At 39.4% G+C, this 21,964-nt stretch overlaps 1 protein-coding gene across 2 annotated transcripts; it reads left to right on the top strand.

The window, feature by feature from the left end:
* The first annotated feature begins 8,040 nt into the window (after positions 1-8,040).
* Positions 8,041-20,108, top strand: LOC149321936 (serine protease inhibitor Kazal-type 6-like). 2 transcript variants are annotated; one of them, XM_089531694.1, is made up of 7 exons: positions 8,041-8,137; positions 10,253-10,275; positions 11,598-11,722; positions 14,243-14,282; positions 15,312-15,439; positions 18,628-18,679; positions 19,957-20,108. In XM_089531694.1, the coding sequence occupies exons 1-7, from the start codon at positions 8,080-8,082 to the stop codon at positions 19,975-19,977; spliced, it is 447 nt and encodes a 148-aa protein (XP_089387820.1). In that variant the 5' UTR covers positions 8,041-8,079; the 3' UTR covers positions 19,978-20,108. The 2 variants fall into 2 exon arrangements, with proteins under 2 accessions (XP_089387820.1, XP_089387812.1); XM_089531686.1 differs by lacking the exon at positions 8,041-8,137 and having other exon boundaries at positions 10,139-10,275; positions 14,230-14,282.
* Positions 20,109-21,964: the final 1,856 nt, after the last annotated feature.

The raw sequence follows: 21,964 nt of genomic DNA, 5'->3' as shown, positions 1-21,964 counted from the left end.
GATAGAATAAAATTAATTGAACTAAATAATCTCCCTTTTTCCTATTAGCAGGGACCTCTGTGTGGTGGAACAAGAGAGAATAATGTCAAGATACATTTTCCCCCATTCCCTGTGTCAATTATTTTCTGTTTAGAAAGAAACAGAATCAATTATTCCATTAAAAGCAACACATTCAGTAAATGGGTTCCAAAGACCTCAGAGGGATTTTGAACTGTAGTATGGTTTGGATTAGAGCCTAAAGATAACAAGGTCAGCTGTGGTTAGTACTTTGTTGGGGGACTACTGATGAATATCAGGCGCTATAGGCTATGTTTCAGAGGAAGGAACTAACAAATCCACCTACTGAGTATTCCTTGCCTAAGAAAACCCTATGAATTCAAGAGATTGCCATAAGTTGACAGGCGATTCGAAGACACATATGCACACATATGGTTTGAACAAATTTTGACTGGAACAGTGCATTCACAGAAAAATGGAGGAGTAGCAGTGAGGGTGGGGGGGATCAAAAGGGGGTGTAGGAAACGTCAGAATACCAACATGAACTTTGAGAGACAGAAAGACAACAAATCAATAGATGTGTCCTGACTGTGGTTTGCTTGAGGGAAAAGAGGTCTTATTCTATTTCTGGTTCTGCTTAGAGCATGCTGTGGAAATCATTTAGTTTAAGTTAGCCAATTAAAATGTAAAGTAAAAGATGTCATGTTTCATAATGCAACTTTATCTGAGACTATTTTAAACTATCTTAACTCTTTTAATGTGTCTTTTTAGCTTGTTAAATTATTTAATATGTCTTCAGCCTTCTGAAATCATTTTAATGATTCACATCTTTAAACTCGCAAATCAGTTTTGTTATACACTGCCTTGAGATCTCTTGATAGAGGACAGGATATAAATATTTTAATTAATAAAGAAATAAAAATAAATAAAAGCGATCCAAAAAGTTAATTATACCTGACTTTGAAGACCATCAATTGGGGTGGGGTGGAGAGAATTAATCCACATGTGTGACTTGGGAGAATAAGAAAAAAGTAGAAAACAGCAATAATATTATGGCTTTGAGAGCATTAGATTAGATTTCACTTCATCTCTGACTCCAATCAGAATGACCATTTCCCAAGCCACATGTTTCACAATAGTTGCTGGATAAGTCTATGACAAGCTTGTAAAGAAATGGACACACAAGATGGACAATGTTGGGTGAGATCTTAAATCTAACACACGAGTCGGAGGTTCTTCAAATGAATGATTTGTCATTTTACAGAATCTAATGTGTCTTGGCAAATGTTTGAAGGAGCAAGTTGAGAAGGCAATCTGTTAAGCATCCTTTTGACAGAGTAATCTGTTAAAAAATGTATTTTATTCTCATTACAAGTCCTTGAATACTGCTAGTGAGAAATGGACATTGATAATTTGTTGCATTACATTTCTGAATGAGAGCCAGCATGGGGTAGTAGTTTGAGCATTGGACTATGACTCTGGAGACGAGGGTTTGAATCTCCACTCAGCCATGGACACCTTGGGCAAGTCCCACTCTCTTTTATCCACAGAGGAAGACAAAGGCAAATCCCCTCTGAACAAATCTTGCCAAGAAACCCCATGAAAGGTTTGCCATAGGGTCTCCATAAGTCAAAATCAACTTGAAAATGCAGAACAACATTTATGACTACAGTTTACCATGGTCTTTGGACCCAAAAATCTTTGAACAAAACTTTCAGATGGACAGATGAGATTTTTTGTTTTCTTTTTGCTTCATGCCTTAAAAAGCCAAAACAACAGCAATATCAATCCAATACATTGTTATTAAAATGCGAGTGTTATGTGAGCTTACCTTTCTAGATCAATGGCATACAAAGCTATCTTAAGAGGGTTGCGAGGGTAAGGAGGATTTTGAAATTGCTAAGCTCTATACGTACTTGCATCTCTGTTCTTGGAGATTTCCAAGTGCATCCAGTATATTCTTCAGCATCTGCCTATTGAAACATTGATTGGGCAGGAATCCATAAACTAAAACTTATAAAGCTTTTAAAATATGTACTACAATTAAAACTGAGTGTAAAAGGAGCATGCTCCCTGTCAAATTCTGACCAGTTAGCTTAGCGTAGTGGTTAAAGTGTTGGACTCCATCTCTGGAAATCAGGGTCTGATTCTCGCTCGATCATGAAGCCCACTGGGTGACCTTGGGCAAGTCATGTGCTCTCTACCTCAGGGGAAGGTAATGGCAAACTCCTCTAAACAAATCTTGCCAAGAAAAACCCTTAGGATTGCCAAACATCAGAAATGACTTGAAGGCACACAACAACAACAACAAAGGATCTGCCAGATTTGAAAAGCTGGATGATTTTGAACTTCCTTCCTCAGAAATTAGATTTTTAAAAGATAGCACCACTGTTCTTGACAACAGTGCACCCATTACATGTCTTAAAAATAAAGAGATTCTATTAGTCATAGCAAATCCATTCCACAGTGATACTGTCATTTCTTTGATGTACAAGCCTAATTTTATTAATTGCCAAATGTCATCCATTTATTTTTTGAGATAATGGGTCCCCCACACCACCTTGTTTATAAGGTGAACTTGGAATGGGAGCAAGAGGGCAACTCACCTACCCATCTATACAGTGTACCAGGATCAATCAGTTCTTAGACTAGTATCTACTTGCAAGGAGCTGTAATATCCATATAGAATTCAGAGGACAGAGTCGTATATGCCAAATGAGCCATTTATACTTTTTCATGTGTAAATCCTATTTGAATGCTTTATTTCCATGTTGATATCAGGCAAGTAGCTCACTTAAATAAAAAAGATAAATGATGCCAATTCAATTATTTTGTAAACTTCAAAGCAATTTCAAATCAATAGCAGTCATAGGGATCTCAAATGTTTGTTGTTGTTGTTGTTTTTTAAAATTGTGTCTCATGCATTCTCAGCCTTAGAGGAAGGCAAAAGCAACCCCCTCTGAACAAGTCTTGCCCAAAACAAACACACAAACAAAAAACCAAACACCTTGTGATAGGTTCACATTAGTGTTGGCATAATTCAGAAACAGCTTGAAGGCACACAGCAATGAATGCATTGTCAGTTAGATGTTCCCCTCATATTACTAAGCTAGACCAGTACAAGGGCTGGCCCTGGGAATCAGGGACTGAAGAGATCCCCTCATGCTAGCAACTGATGTAAGCTATCATGAAAGCACAGAAAATACTTATTTAATCTGTTATTATTATTTACTTTCAACAAATGAAAGGGATGCCTGTGGTATTTTCTGCTTCATATACCAAAATAACATGGCTAGCATTAGGTCCTATGTATCTTGATGTTACACTAAAGGCAAGAAAATGTCTTGGGTTGGCCTTCTTCATTACAGAGCTACCCATTGGACTTGATAGCCCTTCAAAACAATAATGACTTTCCTACCTTCAGTGCAACCACATACTTTTCCCACTGTTTCACAATTGCCAGTTATTTCAGCTATGCCCCCTGCTCTGCATTGCAGACTTCCTTGTGTGACTTTTTAATGAGGAAAAGGGGAGAGACATTTCCTTGTAACTTACGTTTTCATGTTATAGATTCTGCAAAATCTCTGTTGCAAAATGGAAGATCTAGAGTCAACTGGTTGAAACAGCCTAATAAAGGAAGTACCATTAAAATGTATGACATGGAGTTTCCAGGGGGTAAGAAGAATTCATCTTCAGAATCTATGCCATTTGTTTTAGCTATTTGTTCAACATAGTTGCCCACCCTGGCATTAAAGTCTCCAAGAATAATTATAATAGCTTTATGGTAAAGTTTTCCCAGAGTCTCAACAAAGCTATAAAGGGATTCCCAAATTGAGGCTGAGTAATATTTAGAGTTCTTAGTTGGCATATATAGATTTACCACCATGACGTTTAATGTATGTCCAACTCTAATTTGAAGGCCCAGAGCTGATAAGGATTCTGTGAAGTTTACTGCTTCATAGTGTGCTTCTAATTTAAGGGAAGCAAAAATTGCTAATCCACCGACTGGTCTTCCTCTATTATTAGGATGGGTAGCAGGAAATGTCCACGCGTGGTATCCTGGGATGATCAAATTGTGTGTTTTTCCATCTGTACACCACATTTCTTGTAGTCATATATCAAATGCCATCAAAATTTCATAAAACACTGTCGCCTCCATGATGTTTCCAACCAGCAATATTCCAAGACTCTATTGTGCGGCTACTTTGATTGTTGCTGTGAGTAGATAGCATTCCTCTTGATAGTCTGTACAAAGGGGCATTGTGGTGAGGGTTTGGTTCTCATTAGTAACTTCAGGTCTAGAGTAAACTGGGTCAATTGCATCCTTGTGAAATAAGAAATTCCGGTTTGATCAGGAGTTTGACCATGTCCCTCTTATAGAGCTGTGTGAGCAGTGTCTAATAAATAATAATAATAATAATAATGAATTATTTATTTATAGCCCACCCAATCACAAAGAATCCGGGCGGGTTACAGGAATAAAAGTGTATACAGAATACAATTAAAAAATTCAACATTAGCCCCTTTCCAATCCCCAGTCCTCCTCTCTCCCTCCATGATGAGAGATGGCAGTTGTTGCCATGGAGGGAGGGCTCAGTTTCTTAAGGGCGATCCCAATGTCGTTGGGCCTGCCCCTTCTCTCCCTCCATGATGGGAGATGGCAGTTGTTGCCATGGAGGGAGGACTCAGTCTAGATTCAGGGACCCTTGTAGTTTGACACAGTGATGTCCTTCCAGTTTTTGCAGTAGCATGACTTTACAAAGGACGGAGAAGTATATATCCAATACAGCTGTGAAAGTTAATACACCACAATTTACCCATTGACATGTTCTTCCATTTAGTACATGCCATTAACCAGGAATACCCAAAGTTGTTTTGTTTTGTAACTGTGGACACATTTGCAGGTTTTATAGAGGTGTCATGGATGACACCACAAAATGACTGCTGTGAGCAGCTGACTAGTTACAAACTGGTGGGGATATCCTGTGTTTTATGTGCATGTATATGTTCAATAAATTCTATTTCTCAAAATTTGGAACATCAGGTCTGAAACATAATTTGAAAATGATAAATGTTAGAAATTGGAAAATAAATTCATTCCCATAAGTGCTAATAACTGAAAACATTAAATTCACTAAGTCAGCATTGGTCAAGATGCTGATGTGGGCCAGACGATTCGATTTACATAGAATGTCATGGGTGCTGTCCTTGATAGCTACAGGGAACCATATTTTGTTACTAAGTCCTTCAAAAATTCTTTTTTCCCTTTTAAAATTGTCTTCCTCCAACCTGGAATTTTCCCCACATGGACTACAAAGCCCATAATAACTGTTGCCTGTGAATGGTGGGAATCCAGCTTTTCCAAGAAACATTTCATTGCAAAAGGCCATCCCAAAAGATAGGATCTCATCTTACAGCCTCTTCAATGCAGTTGGTCATTCATCTGTATCTCTTTTTTCTATTCCCACCAACACATATGCTTCACTCATTTTTCATATACTTTATTTGTGAAAGTTTAATAATGAGTTAATTACTTCAGTTGCAGCACACTGATCCACTGCAAGTACAGCTGGATAAGTGGCTAACTAAAAAGGCTGGCTAGTGACTTAAGAGTGGAGAACTCTCTATTAGAAAATGTTGAAAGTTTGTGAGTACATGAAGAACATTTTTCTACACAGCTCAATCTGTACATCCTTTCTGCTTTCTGAACAACAACTGTAGTCTGCTGAGATCTGTGACAGCGCACAGGTTTTACATGCAGGTGTCATGGATCCCAAATACAATCTGTGGCAGCTGCAGTTTTCATGATGTAACAAACTGCATCCTCTATAGAGCCATCTTACCTTTACTGAAGAATTAAGAGAGAGTAGCCAAGACGAAAGAAAAAGAGGGGAGAGTAATGAGCACTAAGGAGAATTTCACCAAATGGCGGGGAGGGATTTGAGGAAAAAATTCATTTAAGTACCCACCTACCAGGCACCATGTGAATAATACACAAAGGAGTTCATTGTAGCTCACCTCAAACAATTTTATATAATAATTGGATATTATATCATAATATACAGTAGAAATTAGTCCAGAATATAATCAAGGAAGAGGTTACTGAAGAGAATCACAATGTAACCCCCTTCTCCAAGACTTCAAATACTTTTCTTTCATACAGGTTCATTCCATACAAGGGAACAGTCTGAAAGGGCCCTGGCTACTTCAGGGTGCTGTTTTTCTGTTAAGCAAATAAATCTGTCCCCATCTGCATTTCAAGACTCCTTTTTTCTATTTTGGTTCTTCCCCAAACGTACCTCTTCTTCTGCTCCATAGACTTATCTTTCAGACTTGGACTCCAAAAAGTGTTTCCTTCTCACATTTCCCCCCTCTTCTATTATCCAAAAGAAATCACACAGATTAGTCTGCCTAACAGCAGAGAGCTGAGACACATTTCTTCCAAATATTTATTCTCCTGAGTTAGAAGGTGTTCCTGTTTTATTTAATGTAACAGAGGGAGAAGCATCCACCCTAATAAATTCTAATGATTTTTACTTTTAACTTCAGCATTAATTATGAAATCTAGGGCCCACCCGTCCTTGTATTCTATAGAAGCTTCTGTTGGATCAAAGAGACTTCTGTCAATGGATGAGCAGAACTGAACACAACTCCATGAATATCAAAGCACATGCAGTTCATGATCCAATCAGGGTGATTGCATCCCACCCAAACATTGGGAGGTGAAATATCTCACCTACTCGGAATACAAGAAGCATTGATACCAATATAAAAGATAAAGTCCCTGATTAACCAGAAACCCTTTGGGATGATTCACCAGTACTTTCACTGTATACAGAATTTGTCAGAAACTGTTTCAGCAAATTTGCTTACTGGTTCTTTAAATGCCTTCATCTTAATTACAATGCATGGAACTAAGCTGTGCTTTGCAACTCAGGAAGCTGTCACGTGGAAATGAGCTGTGCTTTGCATGCTTGAAATCTGTTGGATTGTGGGTTTGTTCCTGAGAAGGCAAGCATAGATACGTTTTGTATGCATGGTGAGAACATGTCCAAATGGATAAGAATTACATCTGGCCTTACATATTTTGCTTTATCTATGTTCTGTCCTTGAATTCAGCCATTGCTCTTAAACCACATCCAAAGCTGGAAGGCAACCCTCTCTATCTCCTTTCCAGATTGGAATTCCCACATAGAAAACTCCTGTCCACATTTGATGTAAACAATGTATTTCAGCCACAGTATTTTATTACTATTACATTATTATGCTGACAAAAACACTTACAAGAAGGGTCTTATTCAAAAGTGGCAGTGGGAGTAAAATCTATCAATTTTCCGCTGCTCCTACTAACCTCATTGTTCCAGAGGGCTCCTAACCCTCCAGAGCAGCCTTCCATGGGAGAGAGAAGATTGCTGAGGAATGGGAAACAAGGGAGGGGGGAATAACCTCACCCCCTTAGTTGGAGTGCATTTACACTGTAGAGGAAATGCAGAAGAAACACCGCATTTACTGCCATGGCTCCATCCTATAGAATCCTAGGATTTGTAGTTTTGAGAGGCAGAAGCACTTTTTGGTAGAGAAGGCTAAAGATGTTGCAAAACTGCAAATCCCAGGATTCCATAGGATAGAGCTAGAACATTTATGAGTGGTGTCAAACTGCATTATTTCTATAACTCAAATGCACCCTTTTGTTAGTTTAAAAGATGATCAGGCTCAAAAGCCTCCCTCTGAAGGAGGCAGCCCATCTGTCTGTGGTATACTTTTGCTTTACCCAGCTCTTTTGTAAGACATCTCCCATTATCCCCTGCCCACTGCCACCACATGAACATACACAACATGGTGAACTTTTTGATCTCATATCTGAAAAGAAGAAAAGTAGCATTCTTCCTGCTTCACCTCTGCCCCAAAGGAAATTGCTTAAGAATTACCATCATTAAAAATCTTGTTGATAAGAATCAAGACACAAGAATGAGATTGCATTTGTAGATAGAATAGTATAAATATGCTCTTGAGTGTAGCAGTAACCTATTGGACAGAGCAGAGCACCAGGTGAATCCAGAGAGAAGACTGCCTTCATTGACCATGAAGATAACAACCATCTCTGTGTTCCTTTCCCTTGTGAGCTGTTGCTTCTTTTTAGGTAAGACTCTTTCTACTGCTGTACCACCTCCAAGGCTCCATACATGAGGACCACGGTATATATTTCATTTTCTCTGTACAACCGAAAGAAGATTGTGGTGCTTTTCTATTCTTTTGAGGCTGTTTACTTTGCATTATTGTTAGCAGCGTGTGAAGACACACCCAGCTAAGGATGGTGGCAGGTTTGGGTGTGCAACACCAGTACCCTGGTGAGATCAAACTCTTTTACCCAAAAAGGCTCTGATGCTGAATGTAAAGTTCAAAAAGGGGGACGTTTAATTTAAAGAACAAAAATAAAGAGTTTTCTCCTCCCCAGCTCTAGATAACTTGAAATAAAAGATACTTTAATCTTCAGGGTGTCATCTCTCTGGGTTTGATCTCCTCATTCAATGAAGCTGGTGTAGGGTCTTTCAGCTCCTGATTTCTTTGTTTTACTTGATGTTGGTAACTAAAATGGCTAACTTGTTCCTGGTAACTAAATTGGCTAACATGTAAGAAATGCCCTTTCCGGCTGTCTGGGCCTGTTTGCCACCAAAAGATAGCTCTCTGCAAGCTCACAGCAAAGACTGCCCAAAACTAAAAGCCTCCAGCTAAAACAGTGCATGCTGGGAAGGGGCAAACCAAACCTGGAAAAATGGAGGGGATCCTACAGCTCCTCCCACAACTAATACAACGAACTTTTCCTATACTAAAACATACTATGGCCTGAACCAACGCGAAAGAAAATGCAGGGGGAGATTCAAACAGTCCTGGCTGGACATCACACAGCGTAATTAATTGTGTTGCAATTTATAGCTTATTTAAATGTTCAATAAAACAAAAATGGATTTTAAAAATGTAAATACAAAGAAAGGATAGGAAGAAGAGAATTAAAATGTGGGGTGGGGAGAGGAGAGAGAAATGCATAAGATAGGAGTATGGGCAAGGCATAACCATTTCTATATTGATCATGTATTGGACCGATAAGATCCTAATCATATATTGCATTCTATGAAGCAATCCTAAACTCCTAGGGAGATAACCTGCAGGAATATTGAATGGCTCATATGTCCACTACAGGACCATTCACTGCACAAGGCGTTGCTGGATGCTTTGTTGTGATAGTGGAAAACTTCAACACCACTGTGGCTCTGATAGTGATGTGGTAAAAGAAAATATTGGTGCAGATCAAAGGACGCTTTGGACCTCTGGATACAAAGCCTCTTCCTTCCCCTGGTTTGTCCTCAGAAATGGCAAAAGACTATGATAGCCAACATGGGGAACACTATTTTAAAGGACTACCGGGCAAGTGGTGGAAGCGGGCCTTCAAGGAAAGGAGGAAGGAAAATGTGGTTCTTTTCACAAAGGTCCAAAACACACTGCAGAGATAATCTAGTTTGACACCACTTTAACTGCCCAGGCTCAGTGTGACTTGTCATTTATTGTGGCATCAGAGATCTCTGATAGAGAAGGCTACATGTCTCACAAAACTACAGTTTCCAGAATTCCCCAGCATTGAGCCAAGGCAGTTAAAGTGTTTTCAAACTTGATTATTTCTGCAGTGTGTTTTGGACCTAAATGAAAGAAAGAAATTTGCAGCATGAGCTTTCACTTAGGTCTATGAAAGCTCATGCTGCCAATTTCTTTCTTTCAGTTAGGGGCAAAGCAGACCAGAATAAAGAGCCAGCTTCAGGATGGTGTGGCAGCATCACAGCATTTCTGCAGTGCGGCATTTACATGTGCGGCATTTTCCCACTTCTTTTTGGGTGGGAAAAATACCAGATCAAGGCTGTGGCGTGCGGTTGCCACAGTGCCAATCCAGCACACAAAGGAGTGGTGTGACGTCACTCCTTTAGGGCCATCTGTTTTCAGCCTTAGTCTCAAAGGTGCTACAAGATTTCTTCACATACCAAAACTACAGTTGTTAGAATAATACACAAATTGTTATGTTTTGTGGGGGTGGTAATGCACTGGGTACTCCCTTGACATATAATAGGGGCTCAGCTTGTTTTAATTCAACTTTTCTGGTAAATAGCCTATGGACCATTTGTTCCCATAAGGTTATAAAATACAAGTTGAGATCTCCTAGACATTTCTAAACAGTGTTCTAATGCTTTTCTGGATTATTTTTTTCCAGGTACAGAGACTTCAGCAAAAAAGGTAAATTCATATGCTTATCTTTTTAAACAAAACTGTTTTTTTTTTAAAGTAATCCAATTGCTTACACACGAAAGACTGGATACATCCATAAGCTTATAACATGGTTCAGAAATTCAGCAAGGAAACACATGAAAAATTGGCACTGAAAGGACTGCAGAAAGAAAATTTCTAAAGGGGCCGATTGTGTGTGTGAGTGTGACTATATAAAAAAAATTCTTAAATTTGGAGTCCTCGCAGCAATTACCTTGCAGCATAGTGCAGTGATTTGAGCATTGGTCTACAACTCTGAAGACCAGGGTTCGAATCCCAATTTAGCCATGGAAATCCACTGGGTGGCCTTGGGCAAGTCACATTCTCTCAGCCTCAGAGGAAAGCAATGGCAAATCCTCTCTCTGAAGAAACTTGTCAAGAAAATCCTAGGATAAGTTTGCCTTAGGGTAGTCATAAGTTTGAAATGATCTGAAGGCACACAACAACAAGAACAACAACAAGCCCATCTAAACGTAACAGATCTTACTTCTGAGTAGACACACATAAGATTGTGCTGTCAGGCAGTACCAGTCCTTTTACACAGACAAACCAAATTAAGAAAAGCAATTCCAATTTTTTTAAAGGAAGGAGGCCACAAAAAGAATAATTTTTGTGAGGGGAGGGGGCTGTAAAGCAGTTTTCATTTCTCAGTTTAACTGATTTGGTTTGGTGTTTCATCCTTTGTGTCACATCTAAAAACTTAGGACAATCATTCATTGTATCATATATATGTTAAATCAATAATTCACTCTCTTCCTTTACAAGGAAACAAGCAGATTTTGTTCTTTGAAACAAGCAGATCCTTAAGCAATTTTTAACAGGGGTTGGGCAAAATATGACCCTCCAGAGGTGACTAGACTGCAACTCCCAGTAGGCTTAGCCACTGAGGCAATGATAAAGAATGAAAGAAGATGCAATCCCACAACAACCCCTTCTCTGCCCTAAATAAGCAGCACAGATATTAAGACCCTAGGGCTATTTTTCTAAAGGGGAAGTGGCAAGGGGCAAGGCTAGTCCTAATAACAGGCAGAGTAGTTTCAGGTAGCAGATTTTAGACATCACAGAATAGTAGCAAATAGTATTTTTACTGACTGAGAAGTGCCTTTTCTCTCTTATGTGCCAAGACATCATGCCAAAGTTTGCGTACAAAGTACTTTGATCTAACTGATCTGCTAGCATTGTTGGCTCTGCTCCAGGAAGCCAAAGTTGGGCTGTTAACAGAAGACATGAGAAAAACACCTCTCTTATTTGTGACTTAGTGCAAACCATTTTTAATCTCCTTTACTTCACAGTTGGATTGCAGCAGATATCAAAAAGTTAAACAAGGCCCAATACCCTGCACTCTGCAATATGATCCGCACTGTGGAACTGATGGCAAGACTTACGGCAATGAATGTCAGCTGTGTTCCGAAATCCTGTGAGTGCTTACAAAGCTCATGTATATGAGTCAGAGATTGTGAAGGGTGCAACCCAATGCATGCTTTCCTGGAGGAATGCTATGGGACAATAGGAAGCTGTAAAGAGGATACATATCTGATCTGTATTTATTTTATTTTATTTTATCTTATTTTATTTATATGCTGTCTTTCTTCTGGAGTGGGGCTCGAAGCAGCTCACACACACACACAAAAATTAAAACTTAACAATTAAAAATAATCACATTAAAATAATATATGCCAAGACTTATGTAAATTTATTGATTTAGTAGGTCTATTGTATTTGGGACTAACAAGTAGATTTAAGTCCCAGAAATATTGAACTGAATTAGTAAATAGTGGATGTGCAAGTGCTCACTGTTCAAACCAGAAAGGTTGCACATGCCCAATGACAGTAAGTTTTTGCACTACACAAACTTAAAACAAGACTATTATAAATAACAGGGTTGTCAGTTTACAATCATGGTGATGTCATTAAGGGTTATGATTTAATTACTAATCATAATTGCCTACAGATTGTCATTCAAATTCTCTCTCTCTCTCTCTCTCTCTCTCTCTCACACACACACACACACACACACACATATATATATATTCCTGTTTGGAAATCAAGACTTTGCTAAAGATGTTGTCCCCAGACTCCAGATCATGACAAAATGAGGGAATTCTTCCTTCCAGCATCCTTTTCCTGGACATTGTCCAGAAGAAATTCCAAAATTCTCCATTTTGAGCAGCACACTGAGTAATACCAAGTTTGCTGTTCCCCTTTGGGAAATTGACACCCTGTCCTTGCTGCAAACAGGGGAATAAGATAGATCCTTCTAAAGTTCTTTTTTCAGGGCACATTTGCTTTAGGGAGGAGAAAAGCATAGTAGATGTGTTAAGCAATGGGTTAGCTGCTTGAGGACAAAATGCAAATGTTGAAAGGATTTTTCCTTAATTTCAGCACAATGAACAAATTGAAGGAATGATCTAAATGTAGTTATTCAAGGGCTTTTGCTAGTAAAGTGTAATTTTAAGCATTTGTCATGCTCAGAATTCTAGACTGTAAGCCAACGAGGCATTTTAGTCAAGATAGGTTCATCATAAAAATATGGCTGAGTGCATAATAAAATGCAATATATGTACTATAGCTGTAAATAAACCATGTGAAATGAAATTGCATTTATATTAGTGTTTCTAGCTTTTGTTTTGTAATGTCCTACATTTTTCTTGAATGGAGTGCTTTGTCTTCCTTTGGGGTTATGACATCTGGCCGTGTTACAGACGCGCCGAAGGGACGTGCTAGGGTTAGGAAGGGGCATGTTAGGGTTGAGAAGGCCCTAACCCTAATATGGACGCCCCTAACCCTAATACGGACCGAGTCCATGTCCGCACGTCGTACAGCACATATGACGCTACGAGTGCGCCATAACTGCACTGCAAAGAGAAGCACCATTTTGGCGCTTTTTATTTGCAGCACAGAGGAGCCAAGCGGTTTGACCATCCCCCTGGTCATCCTGCTTCCTTCACACTCACTTCAGAAGAAAGGATACAGAACATTTAATCTAGCCTACTTGTTTCTAACCAGAAAGTAGATGCAGAGCTGAGCAAAGAATGAGCACTGGCACTACAGCAACCGAAGGAAGAAGTTAATACATATAACCCTAGAAGTTTCAGCAACAAATCATTTAATCCTTTCAGGTTGTAGCAAAGTGCTTCTCTACTAGCTGACCTGGATATTTACATATTGGAGCTTAGAGCTCAACTCACCAAAATTGGATCATTTGCATCCTTGTCTGCTGCTTGGAGAAGATCCATGTAAATTGGAGAGTCAGGGCAGACCATAAAATTTGGCAACCCTAAAAAATAATCTTCATGATGGGTAACTGACACTGAGGATTTTGGCAAGCAGTCAGTACTGTATGCAGCTATTTTTCTTCCTTCTTGACAGATTTTAATTTCTAGTAAGAAAAAGAAATAGAAGAAAACACAACAATTAGAAACTGAAGGTGTCGTGTGGACATCTGTGACAGAGGCAGGACATTAGCATTATAAAAGATTCATGTGGAAATACCCTGAGAAACTGTTAAACAATCGGAAGAATAATGTAGAGGTTTAAATGTATGCTTTTTGAATTTGCTCTTTAAAATACTACTTGAGAATTTTGAATTTTATTTCATGAAGAGTGGGACTAGGCAACTTGTGGCCATCCAAATATTGTTGGACTACAATTTTGATCAGCCCTAGCAAAAAAAGCCAATAGTTGGGGATGATAGAAGTTGCAGTCCAATAACACAGCAGGACCACCTGTTGCTTATCTCTCTTGTAGGGGAAAGAGGGAGTATTGCAAGGCAGATGGTAACTAAGGTTGGCATTCTAAGATGCTATCCTGTGCATACTTACCTGGGAGCAAGCTACACCAGACTTCTAGGGACCTACCTCTGAAAATACATTCTGCCAGTATTGGCTCTCACATTTGGGCAATTTCTTAATTAACTAATTCCAGCCTTTCTTTGTAGAAATGGAGCTGATATAGGTCTGGCTTTTAAAGGAGAATGTGTAAGTATCATTTTTATTTAATTTGAAATCAAAATACAATTCCTTTGGAAACATGAACTTTTGTCCTCAAAGAAATGTGTTGAAAAAAAGTCTTAATTTGCAATGAGTGTTTAATGCCCTTTAAAAGTGATATACATTTTATTTATTTAAAAGATCTCTAGAGTGCTTTTCAAAAGAGCTTTCTGAAACACAAAATCCACCTTGAATCCTTGTGGAAGTTGGTATTCTCTTCCTCTCTCCACAACAACCAAAGCCACCCCCTCTCCCAACTCTGCCACTGCAACAGCAGAGATCTCTGAATGATTGCAGCGGATCTTGATAGATGTTTCCTGTCTATGTCCAACTATGGGGAAATAGCCAGATTCCTCTCCACTCACCACCAGCCATGGAATGCCCATCGTGTATGTGGGGTGTGTATGAAGGAAGTAGTGAAGGAGACTTGCAACGGAGTGTAGGCCATTATGTTCTAGCTAATAAAAGTGGCATTAACAGTACATGCAGTGCTGATGGTACCCAGCAAAGAGCAGGGTCCTTAATGAGGATAAAGGCTTTTATTTGGAGAACACACACACATCAGACCTTCTCATATATTCAGCTAGCATATCCATTACTTGAGCATCCGAAGGCTACCTTGTTACCAAAAGGAAGGGAAGAGAAGAGCAACCATATTTGGCTGGCAGTAGTAGTACTGATGTTATTACTAAAGCTTCCTAGACTAAACTATGGCTCAAGTTCTCTGTTTATTGCTCCCTGGTAATATCTAGTGGGAACAGAGTGGGACAAAAAGAAGGGGAGTAAATGCTTTTTTTTTTAAATCTGGTTCTTGACCAACCTCCAAGACTGCATGGATCCCAATGGACGAGGGGATGGGAAAGCAGGGGAGGGCGGGACAACTTGTCTTCTCTACAAGTTTTTGTGGTTCCAAACTTGATACAGTTAGCAAAAGCTAAGCTTGTTTGAAGTTAATACCCTCTAAACTGCATTTATTTATATACAAATGTATTTATTTATTTATATACAAATGTATAGGTTGACTGTAGTAAGTACCCACCACCAAAAAAGGGCTCGGAGGCAGCCTGCCCCAAAATATATGCACCTCTGTGTGGCACTGATGGTGAGACTTATGGCAATCTATGCCTCTTGTGTGCAAAAATCCGGTAAGTTCAATAAAAGTGTGGGGGGTTACTTTTAAGATAACTTTATCATGTGCCTGCTGCCTGGACCTATGCTGCTTCACTGAAAACAAAGCAAACAGATGGGGGCAATTAGGAGTCCCACATGTCCCCATAAAAGTCTGGTCCTTTCCCAGATCTAGCCCAGCCACATGGCTGGTGAAGCATCTGGCATCCCTAGGCACACACCAGGGTCCCACTTCTTTGGTCAGAACTATACCTATCTCCTACTCTTTTTATCCTTGAAAAATATATGATGGCCTGGCAGTCTTCAGTAATGCCAGTTAGTTGGATTTAGTCATTTAGTCATCACTCTGGGGCATTGTGGAAATTAAAATGTTGGCTAGACTTGGCCACCTCAGGCTCCTGGGCATTGTCATTCCTCTTACTAGGCTCTGCTGACAGAGGATAGGCTCCCTCAGGCTTTTTTGTCTAGAAGAGTTTCATGCCTGCAGTTGGTTTCTGCAGACCTTTGGAACAGGCAAAATCTTGTGATAAGTGTAGCAGATGACACCTTTTGATGGATACCACTGGTTGACAACATCCCTATTTCCATGTCTATTACTGTTGGGATTGCCTAGGGTAGCACAGCCAATGGTGACAATGAGACTCTACTAATATCCAAAGGCGACCACTAGATTCTCCACTATGTTATCTGTTCAATAAATGCTGTTACTTCAATGCCTTCCCAAACATTATTCAAAGAGAGAAATCCACTTCTCTCTTTGGTCCATTATATAGTCAGCTCTTCCCAGCCCCTTGTGCCATCTCCCAAGTCCTAGACCCACCATACCTCTTGGCCATGGCTGTGCAACATGATACAGAGTTCCACTGATGCCACAATCAGAGGGATGGAAAGTGATGCTGTGGTATTTATTCTCAGCCTTGTCAGACTCTGGAGTGACTGTGGCTCAAAGGCTGACAGAAAATTGTTTAGCAACCATATATCCTGTATCATACATGTAAAAATCATGTGGCCCTTCAAACGTTGCTGGACTGCTAAGTCTGCTGGGAGTTGCAGTCCAACAATATGTAGCTTTCTGTTTAAAAAGCTCCTGCTCTATATCTAATCCCTAGCTACCACCATTTTGGAACCAGATAAAAACTGCTTTTTGAGGCTATGTTTAGTGAGATCTTTTCCCTCCATCAGCTCTTGTTAGGTTATATTTTGTGCTGATTTTATTGTGTCTTACTATCAAATTTAGATTCATTTGTCACTTAAGGGATAGTCATTTATTTCACACTCATTAAGTTTTCAACAATGAATTTTACATTCCTTTTGAGACCATATGGAGGTAGAAATATTTGAAATGAAATCCTCAATTGCTTCCTGTATGTACAAACAAAAATCCACCAAAGAATGATACCTTTATTGGCCAACTGGAATGCACAATATACTTGTTGCAAGCTTTTGAAGCTCCACTTGCTTCTTCATCAGGCAAGATGTTACAAACCAAACAGGAGAAAAACAATTGGAGATGTTAGATACCTGCATTTTGTTGTTTCTGTGCTTAAAGATGAGGAGAGTATCTTTTGAAGGCTGGGCCCTCCTCCTCCTGGCCATGTGACAATTGGGACATTTTCAAAGTCATGGAAATTTAAAGTCCATCTGCATCTCAAAAAGGACTCCTCTCTTGCAATCAATATTTGGTGGATTTTTGTTTTAATTTGCTAAATGGCCAACACAGCTATACCTGCATATTTCCAGTATGTAATAGGAACATTGGTTCTTACCTGTGAGATGTAGGTGGGAATATCCTATATCATGGGTTGATTCCATCTCATTGCTCCAAATAGGCAGGAAAAACAGACTTGAAGGAATCGCCACCAAAGGGAGCAACCCCCACCATCCCTCAATCAATATTATAGCCGAGGATAGAAAACAAACTCAGAAAGCATTTAATGCCAATATAATAAATAGAAATTATCATAAAGTCAAACTAAAAGAAACTAACAGCCATCCTTGCAGAGCCAAGGGAAATAGCCTCCTCAGTTCTGGGTGAGGAGGATATTCCCACCTACATCACTGAAAATGAACATCTCACAGGTAAGAACCAATGTTCCTTTTTCCAGTGATGGAGGTGGAAACATCCTAAGCTCCTCAACCAATGGGTGGGTGAAGTGAGGCATATCACTTATGTGACAACCACAAGATGCGTCTTCCAAAGGAATCCTCTTTTGATTCAACGCAACCCAACAGTGGTGGCATGTAAATGTGGAAGATGAAGGCCATGTCACTGTCTTAGATGGATGTGATTGTTGCTAGTGCAGAGGATGTAGCTGCACTGTAAATGGAGTGATCAACAACTGATCACAACAGAGATATCCCAATATTCTTATAGTATGTTAAAATGCCTCCAAGACAAGCCACAATTTTATCAACTCATTCTTTCGATTGTGACAAAAAGATGCTGAAATCATTTCTTGAACCAAGTTATTACAATTGTTGTTTTTGTCATTGGTGACCTGGATTGGGCCAGTCCTTTGGTTTAAATGAACCTTTAATGTTAACTTGCCAATTTGAATCAGAATTGAGCTATTAGTAGTTGTGGTTGAAAACAAACACTATTGGTGTAGCTCAAGTCAGTTTATACTGTGGAGAATACATTGTTGATCATTTTAATTTAATTTGTTTATTGGGAGTCACAATAAGCCCTAAGCTCCCCATCGCCCTAAACTGGCATCCACCATTATTTGGAACTCCAGCAGGACCCAAATCAGACAATCCTTCTCGATTGGCAGAAACAACCACCTTTTAAAGGGGTTTGAACTTATTTGGTACATGTCAGAACAAGTGATTTATCTGTGACATCCGTTTTTTATATAGCTAGAGGAATCACTATACTCCTGGCATGAAATCGTGTTCATGCCAAACTATTAAATGTAGTAGATCAGGCACTATAGGTGTGCCAGTAACACTGGCTCTGATAACTGGGAACAACCTACCTGCTTGAGGGATGGTGGGGGTTGCTCTCTCTGGTAGCAACTCCTTCAAGTCTATTTTTCCTGCCTATTCGGAGCAATGAGATGGAATCAACCCTTGTTATAGGATGTTTCCACCTCCATCGCTGGAAAATAGCTATTGCTACAATAGCCTTGTAAGGCAGATTACAGTCTTATAACAACAAAAGTGCAGCAGCCATCCATTCATACAAACCACTCTGCTGTTACAGGAAAACCGGAAAACAAATTGGGATACGTAAACATGGGGAATGCAAGGAACAGGTATGTCCTATGCTACATGTTGGCATTTCAGTTGTTGTTATTGTTGTTGGTATCTTCAAGTCATTCCTAAGTTATGATGACCCTAAGGAACCTACAATGGCTTTTTCTTGATTCAGAGGGGGTTTGCCCTTCACTACCAGAGGCTGAGAGTGTGACTTGCAAAAGGTCATCTAGCAGTTTCCATGGTCGAGCAGGGATTTGAACTTTAGTCTTCCAGTGTCGTAGTCCAGCACTCAAATCAATAAACCAAGATCGTTCTCAGTTTATTTTCACACTGAAACAATTCAATATAGGAAAATATTCTACAATCCTACTTACTGATTGTAACAAGCCAACTTGTTACCATCAAACAATCATTAGAAGTTGTACTGCTGTGAAAGATAGGAATTTGGATCCCAAACAACACAAACCCAAGCACTCTTACTCCAACGAAAGTCCCACTGGGTCCAGTAAGTTACATGCATACAGTCAGTCCTTCCTAACCAAGGATTCAACCAGCCACAGCTTGAAAATATTTTTAAAATATATAAATTCCAAAAAGCAAACCTTGATTTTGTCCCTTTATATAAGGGACACCATTTAACTATCCATTGTTTTTAATGGGACTTGAACATCCATGGATTTTGGTATTCACAGAGGTCCTGAAAAGAAACCCCAGCCAATACCAAAGGCTCAGTGTATAACAATACTTTCTCTTTTCGCTGCGAAGTCTTCATTTGCATATACAAGTTGAGTCTCCCTTATCCAGAATGCTTGGGTTTTGGATTTTTTTATTGTTACTTTGGAATATGTGTTTTTGCATATACTGTATATACATAATTAGATATCTTGAAGATAGGACCCAGGTCTAAACACAAAACTCATTTATCTTTCATATACACCTTGTGCATAACTGCCTGAAGGTAATTTGATATATTTTTAAATAATGTTGTGCATGAAACCAATTTTGTGTGTATAGAACCATCAGGAAGCAAACATGTCACTATCTCAATCACTCAAGAGAAAAGTTTTGATTTTTGGAGTATATTGGATTTCAGAATTCCGAATAAGGAAAAATCAACCTGAAGTGAACAAAGATCCTGAAAGTACAGATTCATCTGGAATTTCTCATCCAAATGTTAAGAGCTATATTTTTTCCAGTAGTTTCCTTTTGTTTTCCTGTAAAATACCAGCCTTCTTCCTTTTTGGTACATCAACGTTTTTGCATAGAACTCTCTGACTCTTTTGAAAATTATTCCTTTGGGAAGTATTTTTAATTCATTTTTCTCCTTTCATAGGTTCCACAGCAGAAGAGCTAGGACTAAGCGTAATGGATGAGGCCAAAACAGCAAGGAATTATCTGTAATATATTTGGCTTAATTTGTGTGTCCAAATATCTCGATTCCAAGTATCTGCTGTTTTGCTCCAATAAAATAAATGAAAGCTTATTTAGTCTATCCTTTTCTACCAGAATGAATGCATGCATACACACATGCATGCACATACATGCACACAACCAAAGCTGCCTTTTGTACTTCAAAAAGCAAATTTAGCACAAGTGTGTAGGCAAAAAAGTTGTCCCAATAAAAAGTATCTCCTTAAAACATTAGGATGTTAGCACTAACAATACCAACACAGCTATAGAAAGAAGATGAAAGTCCATTTGGCAAACCCCTATGGGCCTCATCCAACCTGTGGGCTGTTTCTTATCCTTGTTTTACAAGTGCATTGACCTATGCCAAATAAACAGGAGCAAGAGGGAAAGCTATATCCAAATAATATCTGATACAAACAGTGTTAAGAGTACATTTACACTGAATGTATTTATTTAAAACATATTCAGGATTACTTATAATCCTAATTCTTTGTTCTCAAGGACCAATGAATCTCTATCTCCAACTGGAACTCAGAATCAGAGTTGGAAGAGTTCTCAAGGGCCATCCATTCCAATCTCCTGCCATCCAGGAATACACAACCAAAGCAGTCCTGACAAATGGCAATCCAGCCTCTGTGTAAAAACCCCCAAAAGAGAGACCACCACATTCCAAGGCAGTATATTCCATTGTCAAACAGCTCTTATCAGGAAGTTCTTCCTAATCCCCCCCCCCCCCCCCCGTAGTTTGAATCCATTGCTCCGGGTCCTATTCTGTGGAGCGGCAGAAAACAAGCTCCCTCCATCCTCAATATGATACCCCTTCAAATATTTAAACAGGACTATCATATCACCTCTTGATCTTCTCTTCTCCAGGCTAAACATACCCAACTCCCTAAGTCTCTCTTAAGTATGGTTCCCAATACACCACAGTGGTAGCAAATGCAGCTTAGGGTAAAGGGTAAAAGGAAGGTGTAATAGTGCAATCTTAGTCATGTTTACTCGGAAGTAAATCCCACTGAAGTCAGTGGGACTTAATCCCTGGTCAAAGTGTACAGTGGTGCCTCGGGTTACGAAATTAATTCGTTCCGCTGTCAATTTCGTAACCCGAAAGGCTTTCGCAAGCCGAATCCCCATAGGCGCTAATGGGGAAAAGCCGCGATTCCGTGTGAAATCGCGCAGAAAAGCACCAAAAGTTTTTTCGTAACCCGAAAAAACTTTCTTAACCCGGAAAATTTTTTTTAAATTATTTTTTTTCGTATCCTGAAAATTTCGTAACCTGGGTATTTCGTATCCCGAGGTACCACTGTACATTATTTCAAGATGAGTCTTTAAAGCAGATTTGATGACAACTAGCCCCACTCTTAATTTCATAATTTCTTACCTTTCAAAATTTTCTTTGTGCCAGAGTTCATTGAAGCATAATTCTCCTTCATATCCTGCACAGCTGCCTAAATATTGATGGAACAGGTATGGGCGAGAAATATTCATAACAAAAATTATCCACCAAAATGATCTTAGAACTACACTGAGTTAATACAACTCAGCTACGGCTTGTGGCAAAGGATGAGGAAAAGTAACTTCAGATGTGGCACATTCTCCTTTTCTATTTGAACTCCAGTTCCTCAGACCAGGGGGTGACAGCAAACCACAGACTAAAGGTGGGAATTGTGTTGTCCACCAGATGTTTTGCTGTTGTTGCTGATAGCTGTCCTTGAATCAATTCCGACTCATGCCAACCCTGATGGTGGACTGCAAATCCCAGCAACGCTACCCAGCATAGTTAATGGTGAGGAATTCTGGGAATTGCAGTTCAACATCATCTGAAGGGTTGCACAATCCCCAGCCTGAGGTCACCAATCAAGAAACACAGAAAAGTTTAGATGGGCATAGCAAACTTCCAGGAACAAGTCATGATTCTCAGTGACCATCAG

Source organism: Sceloporus occidentalis, unplaced genomic scaffold (assembly GCF_023333645.1).
Source record: "Sceloporus occidentalis isolate IW3139 unplaced genomic scaffold, rSceOcc1.0.p SCAF_1, whole genome shotgun sequence".
NCBI lineage: Eukaryota > Metazoa > Chordata > Lepidosauria > Squamata > Phrynosomatidae > Sceloporus > Sceloporus occidentalis.
The sequence above is the reverse complement of the archived record's forward strand: the minus strand, read 5'-3'. Positions and strand labels throughout refer to the sequence as shown.

What these genes read in the sequence shown, in the direction of transcription:
- LOC149321936 (XM_089531694.1), top strand. Translation starts at nt 8,080, where the DNA reads ATGAAGATAACAACCATCTCTGTGTTCCTTTCCCTTGTGAGCTGTTGC. An exon ending in CAGCTGTGTTCCGAAATCCT is followed by an intron (nt 11,723 to 14,242) that starts GTGAGTGCTTAC and finishes CTTTCTTTGTAG; the next exon opens with AAATGGAGCTGATATAGGTC. An exon ending in ATGGGGAATGCAAGGAACAG is followed by an intron (nt 18,680 to 19,956) that starts GTATGTCCTATG and finishes CTCCTTTCATAG; the next exon opens with GTTCCACAGCAGAAGAGCTA.